General features: G+C 35.9%; 2 protein-coding genes across 2 annotated transcripts in view; both read right to left on the reverse strand.

The window, feature by feature from the left end:
- The window catches only part of LOC306859869 (putative phospholipid-transporting ATPase IIA), a 59,162-nt gene extending 56,833 nt beyond the window's left edge, over positions 1-2,329 (reverse strand). Inside the window, exon 1 of the mRNA XM_079401246.1 lies at positions 2,193-2,329. Coding sequence (XP_079257372.1) covers positions 2,193-2,260 — 68 coding nt within the window. The 5' untranslated portion in view covers positions 2,261-2,329. The remainder of the gene's footprint in view (positions 1-2,192) is intronic.
- Positions 2,330-3,480: 1,151 nt separating this feature from the next.
- LOC306859870 (sal-like protein 4) lies at positions 3,481-10,960 on the reverse strand. The gene is made up of 4 exons (XM_079401247.1): positions 10,763-10,960; positions 6,257-8,725; positions 5,865-6,169; positions 3,481-5,766 (listed from the first exon to the last, which is right to left on the reverse strand). Exons 1-4 carry the CDS (start codon positions 10,827-10,829, stop codon positions 5,344-5,346), a joined length of 3,264 nt encoding a protein of 1,087 aa, XP_079257373.1. The 5' UTR covers positions 10,830-10,960; the 3' UTR covers positions 3,481-5,343.
- Positions 10,961-20,694: the final 9,734 nt, after the last annotated feature.

A 20,694-nucleotide genomic window follows, 5' to 3' on the forward strand; every position in this document is an offset into this window, starting at 1 on the left:
TTTGTATCGTTATCGCAATAAATACCTGAAATTATCGTGATAAATTTTTTAGGCCATATCGCCCATCCATACTCCTCAGTACCTGAGCGAGCTCTTATCACATTATAGTCCTCCACATCCGCTGCGTTCTCAAAACTCTGGCCATTTGATAATACCAAGAATATCAAGGTCGACTGCGGGCGGAAGATCCTTTTCCTATTTAGCACCCAAACTCTGGAACAATCTACCTAATACTGTTCGGGAGGCAGACACACTCCGTCAGTTTAAATCTAGATTAAAGACACATTTCTTTAACCTGGCTTACACATAACACACTAATACACTTCTATTATTCAAATCCATTAAAGGATTGTTAGGCTGAATTAATTAGATAAACCGGAACCGGGAACACTCCCCATAACACACAATGTACTCGTTACATCGTAAGAAGAATGGCATCTACGCTAATATTTGTCTGATTCTTTCTTATTCTGTTTCTCAGTCTGTGTCCGGATCAGATGATGTCTGCGGCCCTGATTGTCGGCAGAGGCCGGACACCTGGATGAGCCCCGGGGACATATCTCCAGTGAAGACCTTGACTAAAAATACAATAAAACTAAAAATAAAACAAAATAACTAAAAATATAATAAAATACCTAACTACATAATACTATTATTGCTAGAAATTGCAACAATATAAAAATAGAAATATAATACATTTAAAATTTTTATTAAATCAATAATTAAACAATAATATCCTGGCCAGAGGAGAACTGGCCCTTCGACTGAGCCTGGTTTCTCCCAAGGTTTTTTTTCTTTTTGGTTCCTTGCCGCTGTCGCCTCTGGCTTGCTCAGTTGGGGACACTTAATTTCTAGCAATTATCGTCAATTTGATTTCACAGATACTATTTAAACTAAACTGAGCTAGACAACGACATCTCTGAATTCAATAATGAAATGCCTTTAACTGAAAATTGAGTGTTTAATATTATTATTATACATTACTGACACTCTATCCTCCAATTTGATACTGCTAAGTGCTTTGCCACAATCTGTATTGTTAAAAGCGCTATATAAATAAAGGTGACCTGACAAAACCGGAAATATTAGCTTTTACCAACACCTTCATCAAACAAACTCTTATCAAGGAGTAGCCTATATTATTGGGCATTGTACTTCCGTATAAGTGAAGCATAACTGAATGATAACAGCTTATAGAAAATAAAAATAAATTGAATTTGTGCATTTAAGGCATTAGGTGAATAAGAAACCCTGCATTTTTTTTTTTACATTTTGAAAATAATTTCACATTTAGATTGCAGTTTTGCATTAAACAGACACTTTTGTGTTTATTTATATCATTTTTTAATAATTTAAAACAAACCCACAGTAAGTACAAGGTATTATTTGTCCTTTAAAAATATAACATATGGGATTACTTTTAGTTTTCTTGTAATTTTTTCATGTAATAATTGCATTAAGTACTGTATAGACTACAGAGCAATTCTGCATCAAAATTTAACATCTAATGTGAAAATGTATAACCGACCTTTAAAAACTTTGGTCAGTTCAATAATAATTTATGCAATTTTATATTATTTATTTAAAAGAATTAAAAGTGCAGTTTCATGTCTATCCTTGTACTGTTCAAATGCTACTCATGTCATCAACATCATGTTAGTAATATGGACAGCCACAATCTGTAGCAAGTATGTTATTTTGACAGAAACTGTGGTGATTTTATTTGTAAGTGCTTGTAAATAGCTGAGCATTATATTGCTATCAGAGCTTTATCAGGCTGCCAAGTGTCGCCCCTCCTCACAAAAGGCCACACCGAAAATATTTGGTCACAAAGAGCATAACATAATACATAGGGAGAAATATTTATGTATTTCTTTAAATGTGTACGTGACACATCCTTGACAACAATTCACCTGTGTCCCGGAACAAGGATGTGCATTTGTCTCGCCAAGCCTACAACAATATCAAGACTCTAATATCGCTCAGACGACATCTTTATAGCGAATATGCAATGATGTATTAAAAACAAAGCGCTGATCAGCGTCACATCGCGATATAATGTCGTTATCAACATAATTTCACCGGTTAAGTGTTGCTGGGCTGTTAGCCACTATGCTATCCGTCCATAAACAAGCCTCCGTGTTCTAGCCGACGCGTTTTTGTTGTCATTTAACGTCGTTTCGTGCTCTTACCCGTCTCTTCGTTTGTTGTCATGTCGTTTTTTGTGTCTGACAGGCTGCAGCGCAATGTTGTCCGTCATTGTTGTCCGCAGTGGAGCAGCAGTCAGAGCGCTGGGCGGAGGCTGATGGGTAACGAGGGCTGCGCCGCGCGCTCCACAGGATGGGACACTACAAGAGCAGCACGCTGGCCTGTTTATTACTAAGCATTATTATTATTATGTTTTTTTTTTTAAATTACTCTCTTAATGGATATGCTCAATGACATAAATGTGACCCTGGACCACAAAATCAGTCATAAAGGTCTTTTTTTTTTTTAGGATAGGATAATATTTGGCTGAGATACAACTGTTTGAAAACCTGGAATCTGAAAAAAAAAAAATCGAATCAAATCAAAATATTGAGAAAATCGCCATCAAGGTTGTGCAAATGTTCGTAGAGATGCATATTACTAATTAAAAATTAAGTTTTGATATATTTATGGTTGGAAATTTACTAAATATCTTCATGGAACACGATCTTTACTTAATATCCTAATGATTTTTGGCATAAAAGAAAAAAAATCGATCATTTTGACCCATACAATGAATTGTTGCTTATTGCTACAAATTTACTCGTGCTACTTATGACTGGTTTTGTGGTCCAGAGTAAATATACTATAGTTTCACCGTAGTAGTTTTATGGTAGTAGGCTATAACATCTTGTTTTTAAATGTGAAAAAAATAGGCAATTTTTTTAGCAAAAGTAAAATCCATAAACGATGAAAATATGGTATTCTTGTAAATAACTCAAAAAAGTATCCAAAAGCTCCACCAGTTGTTGTTTTTTTACATATACCATAGTAATTCCACTGTATTTCTGAAAGTACATTGGAGTATTATCTAAATGGTGCATGATTTTCAGTACCTTTGTGTGTAAACGTCACATGTTTTTGTAAGGGAAAAAGCATGGTAATCTTTCAGTACCATGGTATACAAAGTAGTTTTAATAAGTATTTAATACCATAGTATTCCAAGTACCATGGAGTGCAGTGTAAACACCATGATAGCACTAGTACTTTTGTAAAGGCATCCACTAGAAGGTTTAGACTAACTTTAAATCTAATCTTAATAGGATCCATTCAGTTCAGTTCACCTTCATTGCAAACAAATAGCTTACTAGTCTGCTTGGAGAACAATGATAAAGTGAATTTTCCTGCATCGTAATCAATTTAGACGAGTATCTCTCACTCTCTATTATTCACTTCAGTGTCCTCAAGTCTCTTCTGCAACAGTAATGACGTTAATTTGGACACAAAAAGTTTTGGAAAAGTCATCCTTGGTTTTATTCTCAAAATACCGGAACGGAAGAGGAACAAACAAAAGCAAACACTTACAAAAAGTCTACACTGTAAACAAGCCTAAAACAGACTCAACATTTGAACAATCATACAGACATGACCCATTTAACCAAGATCTGACACCACCTTTTTTTTCTTTTTTTACATCTAGAAAAAAGGCACAACTTGGTAAATGCATATTAGAAAGAGAATGTACAGAAGGAGTCTGCCTATTCTGAACAAGTGTTGTGCAAAGTGTCTGGCGATACATTCATTATATTACACAAATCAGCAGGTTACGGGGGCACAATGCAACCATAACTCCAAACACAATGCAAAAAAAATATATAATAATAAAAAAAAAAAACTTCTAAATGAGGTAGAAATTTGACCAGCGTAAAGTTTTTACGGTTTAGATACTCTGCGTGCATACACACATTCATTCCTTTAACTCAAGAATGCATGGCTACGATCTCAAAAACATTTCCCCACGACAATACACAATTGGGTAGCAAACCATGACGTTTTCCCAGAATAAGAACGACTGCTGATGTTTTGGGACAAGATATGCATGCCTGCTTGGCTCACAAGTATAAAATGCATGGTAAATGGAAAATTTACAGAATTCTAAAACTCTCCGTGTCCTAAAACTGCAGGAAGCAAGCAAATGATCTCTAAATGACGAGCCCAAGAAACAAACGTTCATAGAATAAATGGCATAAGCCTGCTATATCAGATCTTAGCAGAATGAGGAAAAATAAAGTGCAAGGAATGATTAAGCATTTCAGTATTACACCGGCCTTTTGACCTCCTATTAAAAGGTCTCAAATGAAAGCGACTCAATCTAATATTTGATAAAGATCACCGAAAGCAAGAAAACGACTACCAAATTAAATCACTTTCAAAAAAAGAACAATTAATGACTTCTTGAAAAAGCTATAGCTAAATGCAAAAATATAGCATATTGTGGTCTAAATAAAAGAAAGGCCTTCATTACAATCCTGTGGTGTCTTTTGTTAGGGTGAGGGGGGGGGAGGAAAATACAGAGGAGAGAGAAAAGCACTCCAAGACAGGCACTTATCAAAATCATTTTTGGTATTAAGCGCAAAATAGAAACTATATAGTGTCAAAAAAAAAAAAAAAAGAGGAAATTTATAATAACTTAGTGAAATCCAGTTTCAAAACAAACCTATTCTACAACTACTCATTAAGTCCATCAATTAAACTGTAATCTTCAGTAGATTGTGTGAAATGGTCAATTTATCTAGGCACGTATTCCACAAACGCCTTTGTTGTAGGACATCATTTTTGACTAATGAAGTTTATTCGAACACAACTAACAACAGGACCGTGAGTAGTCAAGCGGACATGAACAAGATGTTAACTGTTAAAACATTGAGATCTCTGGTCACCTGTGGCTGAGATCATCCTGAGGGTCATAGAGCTGAGCCCAACGTAACGATCACTAATGAGACTGCTCTGGAATAAAGCCATTCAAGTAAGACTTACATTCAACTTCAAGAAATAAAACTGACAAAATACCCGCATATATTAGAGAGAGAGAGCAAAAAAAAAAAAAAAAAAAACACTACAGTAGTTAGATCAGATTCAACTAGAAGAAATCGATAGCATGTAAGGGTCCAACAAGGAAGGCATGGCCTGTTTTAGGGTGTAGGCTCATTTAACAAGGGTATGTAAATTTGAAACTTCTTAAAAGCAAAATACATGTACAGTTACATGTATGAATTGATTGTACCAACTAATAAATAGCCCAGTTCCTAACATTTCAGCAGGCTCATTAGTACAATGCAGACCGTTGATTGGGAACATCTGTAGTCCTTTTACTGTCTAATTCACTTTACCCTCCTCCATAAAATGTGGAAACTTTGCTATGCTGTCAGAGCCATTCTTTTCCATTTCTGCAATTGTGCCAGGGATGCCCATTTGAGAGGTCTCCATCTTGGTTATTCCCCCAGTAGAACCCACTAAAGGACCTCCAGCGAGACTTCCTGGGAGAGGGATGCCACCATTTTGGATGACCGAAATCTCATTGGTCTTCATGGTCAGTCCGTTTGTGAAGGCAGCGGCGTACTGGTTCCACATCGACGGGTCGAAATTAATCGGTGGGGGAATCAAATCCTTTGGTGGTGGCAGCATGTCTGGTTTCATCTTGGACTCGGCGCCCATGGCCATCAAAGCCATTGGGTTATCCAATGAGAGCCGTTGACCTCGCCTTGCTGTGTTATTCCACATATGAGTCCCAACATGCACCTGCAAAATAGGAAACAACAGTCGGTAAGACTCATTACGGTATACACAAGATATTTGACTTATTTCACTAACAAAATCTGTCGAAAAGACATGTTTACCTTAAGGTTTCCCTTTGTTGTGAAAGCCCTGCCACAAATTGTGCAACCAAACGGTTTCTCGCCCGTATGTGTACGTTCATGGATCTGCAGGGCGCTGGCAGATGAAAAATTCTTTCCACAGGCGTTGCAGAGATGTTGCTTGGTGGAGCGACGAGATGCACTAGAAGTAGCAGGAGGAGTGGTAGCTCCTTGGGGCAGTTGGGAGCTGTACAGACCGTGAGCACCCATGGGAGTCTCAGGAGGAATCTGCATCTCCAGTTTGACCAGACTTGGAGGCACCCTCATGAATGACAACTGACTAGAACCTAAGAAAGAAGAACAAAACTTTTAGGCAAAACATCAAGAGAAAATATCAGTGTGATGTTTAGGATGTTGAAATGAACAAAACGTACCATATTCGCCATTGGAGAAGGACAAGCCTGGCTCCTCTTTGATTGGTTTCGGATTAAAACTTGACGTCAAGTCCAGTGCTCCACTGTTTTCGCCAAAATGTTGAGGTGCATCAGAGTCTGGTCTGAATTGGAGTCCATCATCTGGGTTTGTGGATTCTGGTGACTTTGACTGTCCATTACTCAGGGGACCGTCTATAGGGGACGAAGAGTGAAAGGACACGGAGTCTGACACAGCCGGACTGCGGCTGTTCTTGTAATCCATTTCTCCAGACCCTGAAGGAGAATCTTTCAGCCCGCCATCGCTCTCAGAAGCAGTGCTGCTTTGTCGTTGCAGGTTCAGTGTAGAGGTGAGGCTCTTCATGTGGTTCTCCAGGGCAGCGATGCCTGTAAACATAGAAGGTGGACCTTGGAAAACCTGATCATCTTTGGTGCCAGGCTGGGGCTCTGTAGAGTTGTTCAACTTCTCTTGATTGTCCAAATCCAAGTCTTGCTCTTCCATACTCTCTTCATGGCCAGTAGAGTCAAAGTTCTTATCCTCAGTCATGCTAGCATCCAGTGCTTCAGGACTTTCAAACTGATCCTCTGGCAGAGGGGTGTTGGGAATCTGGCCGCCCATGTGCATACGAATATGCTGCTGGAGGACGACGGCATTGGTGAACTTCTTATGACAAATCGGGCACGAGTGTTGCATCTTAAGTGGAGTGTTGGCCCTGTGAACGCCATAATGAGCTTTAAGGTTGCCCTTGGTGGAGAAAGCCCTGCCACAGATTTTGCATTTGTACGGTCGCTCACCGGTGTGTGTGCGGTAATGCATTTTGAGGGAACTTTGGCAGCTCAGCACTCTATGGCAAATAACACATTCATTAGGGTCATTTGTCTTCTTCAAGCCATCCACCATCTGCTGAAGCTTTGCAGTACCAGAGCCATTTTCGCCAGGTAGACTGTTAACGTTTATGTGGTGCAATCCAGCCAGCACATCTGAGGAATCTTTGCTTTGATCCAGTCCCATCATCTCCTGACCGAACATGCCAGAAGAAATGGATGCACCGTCGCTGCCAGATGAAGAAGACCTCTGGGAGTAGAGGTCCCCACCTACTGGAACATCATATGTGGGCTTGAATCCTTGGAGCACTGGTGGATGGAGACCTGTCGAGGGAAGCCCCAGCACTGGTTTGGTGTCGACAAAATTGTTCTCATCCATGGGCAGAGACATGCCATAAGGGATGCCATTGTTTGTCGGCATGTTGTCCAGGTGTTCTGGTACAGGATGTGGATTCATCTTAATGTGTGGGTATTTTTCTTTGTGCCTCTGGAAATGCACTTTGAGGTTTCCTTTGGTTGTGAAACGGTTACCGCAGATGTTACATTTAAAGGGCCTTTCGCCAGTGTGTGAGCGCAAGTGGATTTGGAGAGCGCTGTCATTTCCAAATGTCTTCCCACAGAACTTGCATTTGTGCTTGAACATATGTTCACCAGAGACATTTTTGGACTCCGACACGGCAGGGATCTTATTTTTTGCCTTTTTAGAGGAATCTACGCTTGCTGCAAGGGTATTAAAGGGACTCTGTAATCCCATGACCCCTGGAGATTGAGGAAGGAGAGCTGGAAGTCGACTAGCTAAATCGGGGAGTCCTTTCAAGTCTGCTTTTAAGGGCACTGAGCCCAAACCTCCATTGAGGGATGTGGGGATGGTGGCGGATTGAGGTAGCTTTGCTTGTTTTAAGGCTTCCAAGGACAAGTTCTGGGAGCCCGTCCGTTTGCCAATGAGGGCAGCTGCGGCCGAAAGCTGCTGTGATAGATGCGCACCCAGTGCTTTCAGTGGATCCACAGCGGCACCCAGTGCGGAGTGGAAACTCTGAGGTGTCATCATGGCCACTTGGAGGCGGATCTGCTCAGTTAGCTGGATCTGCTGCAGTTGCTGCTGCTGGAGACTGACCAGCTGTTCCAGGATCATGGGGATTGCAAGAAGGGCATCTTGGTGTGGTTGTGGAGACTTCTGATTGGACGAACTGGATGAGTGTTGCGTTACAGCAACTTTAGTAGCAGCCATGGACTCAAGAGTCACATTAGAGTCTTGCAATTTGGAAGATGCCATGTACCCCACGTCTGAATTGCCAGACATATCTTGATCTTGATTTGAGGGGTCATCCTTGTTCAGCATGAGCTCTCCTTCCATCATCTCCTCAGAATCGGCACTGTGCTTTGAATGCGAATTACTGGTCGACTTATCCCCATCATCACCCAGAAAATCACCCGGAGAATGCTGGGAGAACTCTGGGGGCACTTCATTCCCATCGCCGTCTTTCATGATCACGACCTGCTGACTCTTAGTGCAATTTCTCTCATGTTTGAGAAACTCTGCCTCATCGAAGAACTCGGCGCAACATTTGTCGCAAACCCTCGTCTCCTCTGATCGTCGTCTCTTAGCCTCATTGCCATCCTCCTCACCTTGACCGTTGTGCATGATCCCTGCAGCAAAGAAACAAAGTTCGAGAGATTACATATTATTCAAGACCAAAGGATAATGTGCTGTAAATATGGAACAAATTCTAGATAAATGTAATCAGTACTCACTGTTGAAAAGACAAGGCATAAAGGGATTTAATTTTTTTAATTCAACTTACGGTTCATTCACACTTATTTCATAAGCAATTCATACTTTTTTTTAATTCCTTGTTGTGATTATTATTTTTAATGACTTTTCACTTTCTTTTATGTAAATCACTTTGAATTACCACGGTGCATGAAATGTGCTATATAAATAAACTTGCCTTGCAGAGGTAGTCTAATTTTGGCACTTATGTTTTGAAATCATGCATTAAGTGGCATATTTGGATTTTAATTTGCATAGACCAGATGTTATAGTATAATATCAAATTGCTTTTGTAAGCAGACACACTTACAACTCTTCAGCTATGCAGTCCCACCAGATGGGGGCAGCATTTACAGCATGTTCAAAAATAAATAAAATCCAAATTGTACTAGAAATAAGATTCACCAATACAAAAAGACAAACTGCATATCAAATATAAACTTCCTCCAACTCCATCCATTTCCTATGTTCCTCTACAATAAAATAAGATACACATGGCTTATAAAACAACGTGTTTAACTACTGTTCGCTTAACATACAAAGTTGTTAGGCAGTCCTAATTAGAAAAAAATGCTTATAAAAGTGTAAAGCAATCGGTTTGGTCTAATTGCAGAAAATACAAAGCAAATCAAATTATGCTGCAGCACCATTTGGAAGGCCCTTTTAACAGGGCTATTGTTAAATGCAAATTTCATCACCTCTTATGAATGGGAAAGACCACCTGTTAACATTCTGACACTGAAACTGGACGTGTTAATTGTTCACTAGACAACTTAAATAGTAAAGAAAACAAGCTGCATTGTTCTCAGACCTAGCAGACAACCAAACATCACCTCCATTTGAGACAAAGCAAAAAAATTAATTCACTTTCAACTAGTAGTGGTACACTTGATTGCATGTTAAATTTCTAAAAAGGCAGTGGAGATGCAAAAAAAAAGCTCTAAAATGATTTGATTAAAACAAACAATGTGCCAGAAATTAATCCAGTTTCAACCATGTGTTTAGGGTTAGTCATTGTAACCCCTGAGTGTTGTTCAGCTCACCACAAGAGGGCGTTTGATCAATGCACAAGGGATACAATGCATCTCTACTGACACCTTCGCAGTGTTACACACTGATTGCACCTTAACTGAGAGGGAATTAAAACAGCCGAGTGAAATTAAACCCAACTTTAAGGAAACGAGACAAACAAATCCTCAGTGCATATATAACCAAACACATCTATACAATCTTTACCACACTTCAGAGTCATGTAATTTACATTTACACCCCCATTACACACAACTTCATTTCCATCCCCCATCCACATCTCCATATGCGACCAAAAGAAACTGTGGGGGATTTATTGCTTTGTGGTCAAGCTTGTTCTCGACTCACATTTCATGCCGACCTGTTGAGCACCTTTGTTTAACAGTGGTCAGTGATACCAGTGCGCCACATCAAATATTAACACACTAGGAGTCTACATTTATCAGCCAGTGATCAACTGATCAATGCAAAAAAAAAAACACATTTAACGATAATATATAAAAACAAACGTTCAGTAGTTATATATTTCCCCTCTCACATTAAAAATAACTTTATTATAGTTTGAATTAACGTAAAACGTAACATTAAATACGTGAGAAAACAAGAGACAAACGCAAAACGCCAATAAACATCCGACTATAAACGCAAACATTAGATTAGCTAAACAATTAACCAACAAACAAACCAAAAAAAATTACCGCATTTGTAACGAGTTTAATGTACAAAACAACTTTTTGGTCGATTTAGCGATTTATAAAACCACATCACCTCAACATCAAGGGTCGTGAACCCATTGACGCCAAATTTCATAATGCAAATATGAAATTAAGCATATAACCAGCAGTAATTTACGCGAGCATAAGTTTTTGTCGCCTCAAACTTACCATTTTCTGTGGAAGCGGGCTCGTCTGAATTGATATGCTGTGGTTTGGATTGCTTGCGCCGCGACATGGTAACCTACAACCATCAGGGGCGAATAGTAACACTATTTAGTCCCTCTCCTTTAGAAATTCTCCAGGTTGGGGGAAATTAGCCCCTCGAGTAGAAATGCGCATGTCAAAGTAATTATTGTTATCAATAATGCATTGCGATTGATCATGCTCTTCTGACAGCTGATTGGCTCCGGTCCAAAGTGCTCGCGCATTATTCAAATGAGGCTTCATTGATGAGAAATACAGAGTCGAGAGAAAGGGGGAGGAGATGAGAAAGAGAGAGAGAGAGAGAGAGAGAGGGCGGGGAGAACAAAAACTGTAATTTTTGTAAAACATTATCACAATTTTATTATTAAAGTTTGTTTCCCATACAACTATTAGAGGGATCTTGATATCTGAATGATATTATTATATTGTGTTATTATTTTACATGAGTATTTGTGTCTCACTATGAATTTATGCCTTATATATATATTAAATGTATTATTAAATCATGAAATGTCTAATTGTATTGTCAGTTTTTACAATACTGTATCTTATATTTGGAGTAAAATGCAAAACTTTTATACTTGATAATGCTTGAAGATGTTCTTGGTTCTAAATGAAGCAAACATAAAATGTATTTTTCAGTGAACATAAAGACAAATCTGTGCGTGCTTCTTCACTCTGTGATTTAAATATGCAAATTGCAACTGACATTAACCCATCACATTAAACACAAAGACCTGCCTGTCACATTGTGCTCATATGTGTAATGTATGAATGAAGAGCAGACAAGTAAATATATGCAAATGTTGAAGGAGAAATGAGGAAAAAACTGCAGTTGTTTAGTTGTCTTACCTTATTTCAAAACACATGGATATATGGCTATATTAGTTAAGAAAGAATATTTTGCATTTGCATGTGTGTGTATATATATAAATATTAATAATTATATATATATATATATATATATATATATACATACACACACACACACACACACATGGTTTATTTGTTTGAAGTCTTTAATGGAAACATATATATATATATATATATATATACAGACTTTAGACTTTATATACATGTATAAATTTTGTATTATGTTTCAGATTGTAATGGTTGCTATGACCAAATCTAAGACACGATGTACCAAAATCCAAAAAAAATATATATATATATTTTTTTTTCAAATGATGTCACTTTCTGGATGCTGCTGGTCAGTGGTATTTAAAAAAATATAAATAAATAAAAAACTAAAATATGATTTTGTTTTTTAATGATCTGTATCTGGTTTCTTAAGTTTTTAATGGAAATACTCAACATAGGTTGTAATATGTTTCAGTTATTTTTTTTATGATTTTAAGAGTTGCTATGACCAAAATATCTTAATGCAAGACACGATGTACCAAAAGCTTTTATATTTTTTTTAATGATGCCACTTAGTAGATATAAATATAATCACTGGTCAGTGGTCTTTTGTTTAGGTCTGATGGTTTCAGTCAGGATGTATCATAGATGATTATTGGATAAGGCGGCTCATGAGTCATTTGCTGTGTTTGCACACACTGAACAGTGAAGTCAGATGAATTTGCTTATAAATTCTTCACTTTGCTTTTCATGCAAATGGCCCGGCTTCCATCTTATTTAACGCTCACAACCAGCCTTTTAGACCTAACAACATGCATTATGCGCAGCTTTTCTCTGGATAATCTCAGTACATCAGATGTGTCAGTAACTGCTGTTAAAGCAAGCACCAATTGGCACATCCTGTTCTGCGATGGACAGCTATGGTTTTGTAAATTTCCTAGCTCAGAACGGACAGAGATTTTTAACCCCCGCTCCCCCCCACCCCCCTTTTTTCATAAGGCAATGTGAGAACGGCAAGTGCTTTGAGGGTGCGAAAGAATTTATAGCTTTTCTCAAAAGAAGATAGGCCATCACCCCCCACCCGTCTCACTGTCAGCCGCGTATATGCCTTACACCGGAGGAGATTGATGCCCCTAAACTTAATGGAGGGTCTCAGTGACTTAGGAGAACAGGAACAAAGAATATTTTCAATCCAGACGTGTAAGTGTTGTATCCATTAAAACCGAGTGAGGGCTGAGGTTAAAGCAAGTGCTGTGACTCACCCATCTTACAGGAATCCGGACGCTATGTGTTTGGGAAAATACTTAACTTGGCAGTGTTGGAATACATTAATGCAGACATTCACTCGTAAAAATGAACCTTTTTGGAAACTTTCAGTGATCAGTTATTAAAAACACTGTTTTCTTAGTGTGAGGAACATTTTAATAATCTAACACATCCTTTTCCACTAAAAAATTCTCAAGTTTTTATAATTCCATAGCAGAATTTGTATTTGCTTCAGTGCCTTGGAGAACCCCATAGCCACAGAAGAACCTTTTAAAATGATTTTTAGGACACCATTTGAGTTCAAATGATGCCATATACAGATTCCAAAAGAGAGTTTTCACACTGTTGTCACAGAAGAATCATTTTGTGAACCTTTCAGTGAACAGTTAAAAGAAATAGTTTAACAGTCTTTTGTGAAAAGGAAAGATTCCATGGACGTTAAAGGTTCTTCACGGACCCAGCAATGCCAATAAAGAACCTTTATTTTGTAAGAGTGCAATCTTAAAATGTAAATAAATAAATAGAGATTCCAAAATGGTGTTTTCACAGCAATGCCAGAGAAGAACCTTTTCTCTCTCTCTCTTTTATTTTTGGTTTCCCAAAGAACCTTTCATTAAACTGTTCTCAAAAGAATCTTTTTTCATATTGTGTAGAACATTTTAATCATCTGATACACGCTTTTCCACTATAAAGAACCTTCGTCCAATGGACATGTTCCATGGATGTTTAAGGTTCTTTGTGGAACTATAGATATAAGAACCTTCACTCTTAAAACTGAAGGTTCTTTTCTGGATTTGAAGAACCATTAACATCTGTGGAAACTTTCTATTCCACAAAAGCTACTTTAAATGCGGAAAAAAAATGGTTCTTTTAAAAAAAAATTAACTGAAAGGTTCTTTGGGGAACCAAAAATGGTACTTGTATGGTATCACCAAAAAAAAAAAAAAAAACCTTTTGGAATCTTTATTTTGAAAAGTGCCTAAAGAACTTTTTGTGGAATGGAAAGGTTCCAGGAATAAAGATTTTTGCAGTGATGCCATAGAAGAACCATTTTTGGGTTGCCAAAGAACCTTTCAGCGAACATTTCTTAAAAGAACCATTTGATTTCTTAGTGTGAAGAACATTTTAATCATCTAAAGAACCTTTTTTCACTATAACCTCAATGGAAAGTCTCCATGGATGTTAAAGGTTCTTCATGGAACCCCAAATAAAGAACTTTATTTTTAAGAGCGTATTGTGTAACACACACAATATGTCTGATTAGAATTTAAGATCAAGCTAATCACAACCAGGCATGCCATTCCACCACCAGTGCTGTTTTTAGATAAAGACCAGCCTTTAAAACGGACCGTCTGTCCATCAGGACACAAAGAGGACTCTATATATTTTGTAAAAACAAACGTCTATCACGCACGGACTGAAGGTGCAGAAAGGAGGGGTGTGCAGTCTAGACGCTTTATGACGGCAATAAGAAACTTCGCTTGGCTTCAGCGTTCCTGTTGTGTTCAAACTAAACAATTCTCACTTTGTAAGAGCTGAGTCATAAATTCAGGACGGTGGGAACGAGCAAGGTCTCATCTCATATTTTCCCCCTCTTAAGATGGACAGATGGGTTTTTTGTTTCATTTTGAGTCTGTTATGATGGGGAACATCCAGTTTTGAAGATAAAAATGGTGTTTTCATGCATTAATGTAGGCTTAGCTATAATTCAAGCAGTTATGAGTTATACGTGACAACATACAGAAACCCTTTTCCCATTTCCAGGCTTGGAAAAGTTATGGGAAGTAATAAAAGTCATGCGTAGTTCTTTAGTGAATATATATTTTTCTAGTTATTCGTAGAAATGGCTGTTTTGAGAGTGCAAACTATAAAACATAAAGTCTTATATGCAACAAAAAAAATTAAAAATCCACAAAAATGATCGGAGAACACTGCGTCATGGGCAACTAAAATTTGATATATTCTTTCTGTGATGTTATTGAAAACCTATTTCATTTCAAAGTTGTTTATGCACTGCAAAATGAAAAGTAATTTTAGTTAGTTCAGAATAGATGTTTTTGAAAAGTGTGGAGTTCACCACATGCTCTAGACTATTGTTGCATGTTGTTGTATACTTGGACAAAAGCGCAGGTCTTGACCTCTCCCTGTCCTTTGTTTTGAGAGAGGATGAGATATTTGTTTGTGGATGTACGCTGATGTTTATTCTGAAAAGAATTAACCTCTGACGGTGGACATTTGAGCAATAGCTGCATTTAAAAAGCTGACATAAAGGTAATGTATGGAACAAGGAAAGCTCAATCAGTTTGCGTGAATGACGCCCTGTGTATCAGTGTTCAAAATGTCAATTTCAGCCGTGTTGTCTGAAGATTCACACAGATGCGCTGAATTGATTAATGATATGAGGACTGATGGTTATGATTCTGGGATAAATCTGGCAGAAACGCAATGTCGATATTGTGACAGAACTGACTAATGCCTCAGAGTGATGAATATAAAACATTTCATCCTATATTTACAAAAGCACTATTTATAAAATGAGATATATGTACATACACCAAATTTGTGCATCATTATTTTAATAATCATGTTTCATGTGTTTCATAAGCTACATCAAAAATAAAAATAAAACAAATAAATAAAATCATAATGACATATTTTCAGAAAGTGAAAAAAGAGACAAGAAAAAAGAAAATGAAAATACTTTTATAACTTTGTTTTGTTTTATTTGTCAGGAGGGAATAGTACATTTTATTTACAAAATCACTATATTAATATAATATAATATAATTTTGATTATTTATTATACATTATATATTTATTCATTTAATAAATTGTTAAATACATTATATTATATTTTTAATAAATCACACTTTAAAATTATTATGTATAAATCTTTAAATTTTATATTAAATATTTAAAAAAAAATTATATTAAAATAAGTTATATTGATATTGTAAGTATAAAATTGTATATATAAAAGTATTTATGATACAATTTAGGCCCCACATTTGTGCATCAACATTTTTACCATCATATAAAATATTCTTAAAATATACATAAAAATATAAAAACATATTAAATTAATATTTATTTAAAAAATGAATGAAATCCCCATAAAATGCTTTTATCACTTTATTTGATGTTTTCTTTTATTTGTCAAAAGAGAATCGTCTTAAAATGTCAACCTTTTTATAGTAAACAATTGATAATTAAAAATGATTTATTTTATTTTTTTTGCAGAAAAATCTGCATTACATTTGCTTTCTAGAATGCAATAGTTTTGTGACCATGGGTACTAAATTTATACTATCAAATTAAACTGAAAAGCTGTCAATATGTTTTAATTCAGCTCAAGAGACCTTTCTTAAAATGCAAAAGGCACCTGTTTCATACTTCTAATCGTCAGTATATCTTGTGCTTTTTCAGATGGCCTCTATGAAAAGGTCCTCTGATGGAATCAGGTCTAACAGCTACCGGACAGCAGCAGGGTGACGCTTGAAGTGCACTTGTAAATTGAACACATGTTCCCTGCGTCTGCGTAAAACACCAAAGACAAAGACCAGTCAGACGCTGCTGTAATTTCTCACGTTGGCATGTAACATCAGTTCTTAAACGTTTGCTTGTCACTGTTGCACACTGTGAACAAAGCCAAGAAGCAAATGGGAAAGAGAGAAAGAACATCTTTTAAAATGTTGTGTTTTATGAAAGAAAGTGTAGTTTTGCACAGCTGGCAGATGTTGGCATGGCTGTTTCTGGTTGGCGTGCCAGATGGTGATCAACATCAAACCAGCAGGAACATCTCATCACTCAAAACACTCGGCCATATCGCCTCGCTAGATTAAAATGAATCATAAGGCACAAAATCACCAAATCAAACAAGCGCTTTAAGCAACTCTTAATGTGCACAGCACTCAAGTTTCTACACACACTGGAATGATTGGACTCTAAAAATAATTTGTTTAGCTCAGCGTCTGCTCTCCTCAAAGGATTAAACATACAAATAAAGAAATGGAAAATAGATTGATTTAAATAAATGGCTGGTACAATCATTTGTTGCTCTCTCAGGAGAACGTGGTTTTTGTTTCTGTAAACTATTTCATCAAGGGGTGAACCTTGTTTCTTTATGTTGTGACTTCAGACTTGATTCGGCATTCATCTTCATCTGTTTTGTAACTAAACTCTCTTTGTGCGAGAGATTATGAAAGGAAGGACTCGAACCTCATATTTATATGTTTAGATAATTGCAGACATAACAATGGATGAAAGCATAAGATGTGGAGCGAGAGATGAATATGTTTAGAAAATAGCTTTTAGGTGCACAATTAACAACATGAGCAGTTCTCATACAGTACACATCTACTTGATTATTATTGATATATATACACACACACATATATATGAAGCATTCATTTGCAAAAACAGATAACTCGTTGTTAACAATTTTCAAAAATGTGCATTAATTTCAACCAAACTGCAGTTGGGTTATTTTGATTCGGTACAAAATTACTAAAAAATACTAGATAACTAAGACAATAAAAACATGATAGGATAATAAAATACATGATATTTGAAAAAAAAAGAGTTATCTGTTTTGCAAATAAACTCTTCATATATATATTTATTCATATACAGTATATATTTATACATACACACACATATATGTGTATATATATATATATATATATATATATATATATATACACACATTCATTCGCCTTAGATAATACAAGTGTAACAAGATAGACAGACAGACAGACACACAGACAGACAGACACACAGACAGACAGACAGACAGACAGATGATAGATAGATAGATAGATAGATAGACAGACAGACAGACAGACAGACAGACAGACAGACAGACAGACAGACAGACAGACAGACAGATAGAGACAGACAGACAGACAGACACACAGACAGATAGACAGACAGACAGACAGACACACAGACAGACAGACAGACAGCTAGATAGATAGATAGATAGATAGATAGATAGATAGATAGATAGATAGATAGATAGATAGATAGATAGATAGATAGATAGATAGATAGATAGATAGATAGATAGATAGATAGATAGATAGATAGATAGATAGATAGATAGATAGATAGATAGATAGATAGATAGATAGATAGATAGACAGACAGACAGACGGACAGATAGATAGAGACAGACAGACAGACAGACAGACAGACAGATGATAGATAGATAGATCGATAGATAGATAGACAGACAGACAGACAGACGATAGATAGATAGATAGATAGATAGATAGATAGATAGATAGATAGATAGATAGATAGATAGATAGATAGATAGATAGATAGATAGATAGATAGATAGATAGATAGATAGATAGATAGATAGATAGATAGATAGATAGATAGATAGATAGAGACAGACAGACAGACAGACAGACAGACGGACAGATAGATAGAGACAGACAGATGATAGATAGATAGATCGATAGATAGATAGATAGATAGATAGATAGATAGACAGACAGACAGACAGACAGACAGAGACAGACAGACAGACAGACAGACAGACAGACAGACAGACAGATAGATAGATAGATAGATAGATAGATAGATAGATAGATAGATAGATAGATAGATAGATAGATAGATAGACAGACAGACAGACAGACAGACAGACAGACAGACAGACAGAGACAGACAGACAGACAGACAGACAGACAGATAGACAGACAGATAGATAGATAGATAGATAGATAGATAGATAGATAGATAGATAGAATTAAATCAAATAGCAAAGAAACAAATACATAAAAACACTTCACTTATTAGCACACAAATCATATTTTATTTTCAATTTTAATTTAAGAAATATGATTTATTTGACTTTATCAGAATATATAAATAAATAACTAAAGCAAGCAAGTTTACACGTGCACACACAAATTAAACCTTCAAAAACATACTTGATATTGAATTTTCAGGTTGATAATTCGATACCTCGAGACTTTTCCTGGCCTTATAATAACTGATACTGAGAAGAAAACTCATATTTCAGCTTAATAACTTTCATCAAACATCTTCCATTAAAAATGTTATATTACGTGTGTTTGGGGTCACAGTGTCCTGCCAACTGTCCAGCTGCATTTGTTTTTATTTTCTCTTTGTACAATATATTTTTTTGCTGGGGCCAAATTGACCTCTGATACAAACAACATGCTATACTGGATGACATGGACATTTCTGGATGCATGTTGACTTTAAGCTTCAGTAATATCTGCCTGTTGGGTTTTGATTAGGTCAGACGAACATATCAATAAGAAAGAAAAATAAACATTTATTTAAAAAAATTGCTGCTTTTATTTTTATATCCACCTCAGTATAACAAGAGCAACATGTAACATAAAATAAAAAACAGCTTCATATATATATATATATATATATATATATATATATATAATGTAAAGGAAAAATAAACTTTTAATTTCAAAATTACTACTCTTTTTATATGCACCTAACAAAAAGTACTGATTAATTGCAAACATGTCATTACTTTTGAAGACGTTGTTTTCTTATTTTATTGACAAGTGAATTGCCCCAGAGTGATGAAATGCTGAGTATATGACTGGCAATAAGAGCGAGACAATGCTGTGATGCTCACATGACTGCACAGGAAGTCCTCAGAGAGATGTGACCCTTTTAAGATAACAAGTAAACTGCAGATTGGCCTGAGAGCATCATAGTGGAGGTGGGGGTGAAACGGCCAAATCAAACTCCACAGCAGGTCACAAACAACTCCACTTCAGCTCGTGGTTTGTGGAGCTGGAGACGTCCATGTGAGTCCAGTTAATGGCTAGAAAACAGGTGATTCTAAATATATCATATATTAGTATCAGTCAAATAGTTGATCAAAACTGCAGTGAGATTAAATGGAGATTTTCATCTTCTGCTTTTCATATTTTTCTCCTAAGAAAAAGATCCTAAAACTGTAATGTCACCACTGAAGAGATATCAAACTGTGTCCATATTGAGCAAAATAAATTGACTAAAGTGTGATTAAACCTTGTTTTGTTTTTTAATTTTATTTGATGATCTGATCTGTTGCATATTAAATTTATAGCTCTAAATACTTGTATCATATCATTTGTCTCTGCTCCTAAAATGTTTTAATAAATATCTAATATATAAATGGATACATAAATCAAAAATTTTTCTTCTAAAATATATGTCTTTAAACTTTTTTAATCTAACCCTGTTACATTTGTGTTCTGAAGTTGAATGCTGTGAGACTGAAGTAATAAAAATACTTCAGTCTCATTGTTGCAACGTTACAGTTTTACATTTATTTATAGCTCTATGATGTTTTCACACGCAAGAAAGAAGCAATGTATTTTAGAAGCAATTCTTTTAGTATCATCAACGATAAAACTATAGTTTCTATTAATATTTTGAATTTACTTTACTTTTGAATTTTATATTTTTGAATATACTTTCATTTTTGTCTTTTGGTTTTATTTTAAATGTTGATGTTTTACTAATTTTATGTTTTTGTAATTTTTTATGATTTTTTAAAAAATACGTCTATAGTTTTTTATTTATTTTTTTGAGTACGTTTTATTATTATCATTATTATTATTCATTAATCAAAATGGAAATGAGAAATGTTGCCTTGCCAACTAAATGAAATCAGTTTTTTTTTTTTCAGTTCAAGTAATTGTTTTAATTTCAATTAAATATTTTTTTATGGTCTTATTTTTAGTTAACTATAACCCTGGAAAGAAAGAAAGAAA

Source organism: Barbus barbus (genome assembly GCF_936440315.1).
Source record: "Barbus barbus genome assembly, chromosome: 40".
NCBI classification, from domain to species: domain Eukaryota; kingdom Metazoa; phylum Chordata; class Actinopteri; order Cypriniformes; family Cyprinidae; genus Barbus; species Barbus barbus.

Excerpts from the sequence above, each read along its gene's own strand:
- LOC306859870 (XM_079401247.1), bottom strand. The coding sequence starts at position 10,829 with ATGTCGCGGCGCAAGCAATCCAAACCACAGCATATCAATTCAGACGAG. Across the intron at positions 6,170-6,256 it reads CTTCTCCAATGGCGAATATG|GTTCTAGTCAGTTGTCATTC; the intron begins GTACGTTTTGTT and ends CTTCTTTCTTAG. Across the intron at positions 5,767-5,864 it reads CAACAAAGGGAAACCTTAAG|GTGCATGTTGGGACTCATAT; the intron begins GTAAACATGTCT and ends CCTATTTTGCAG.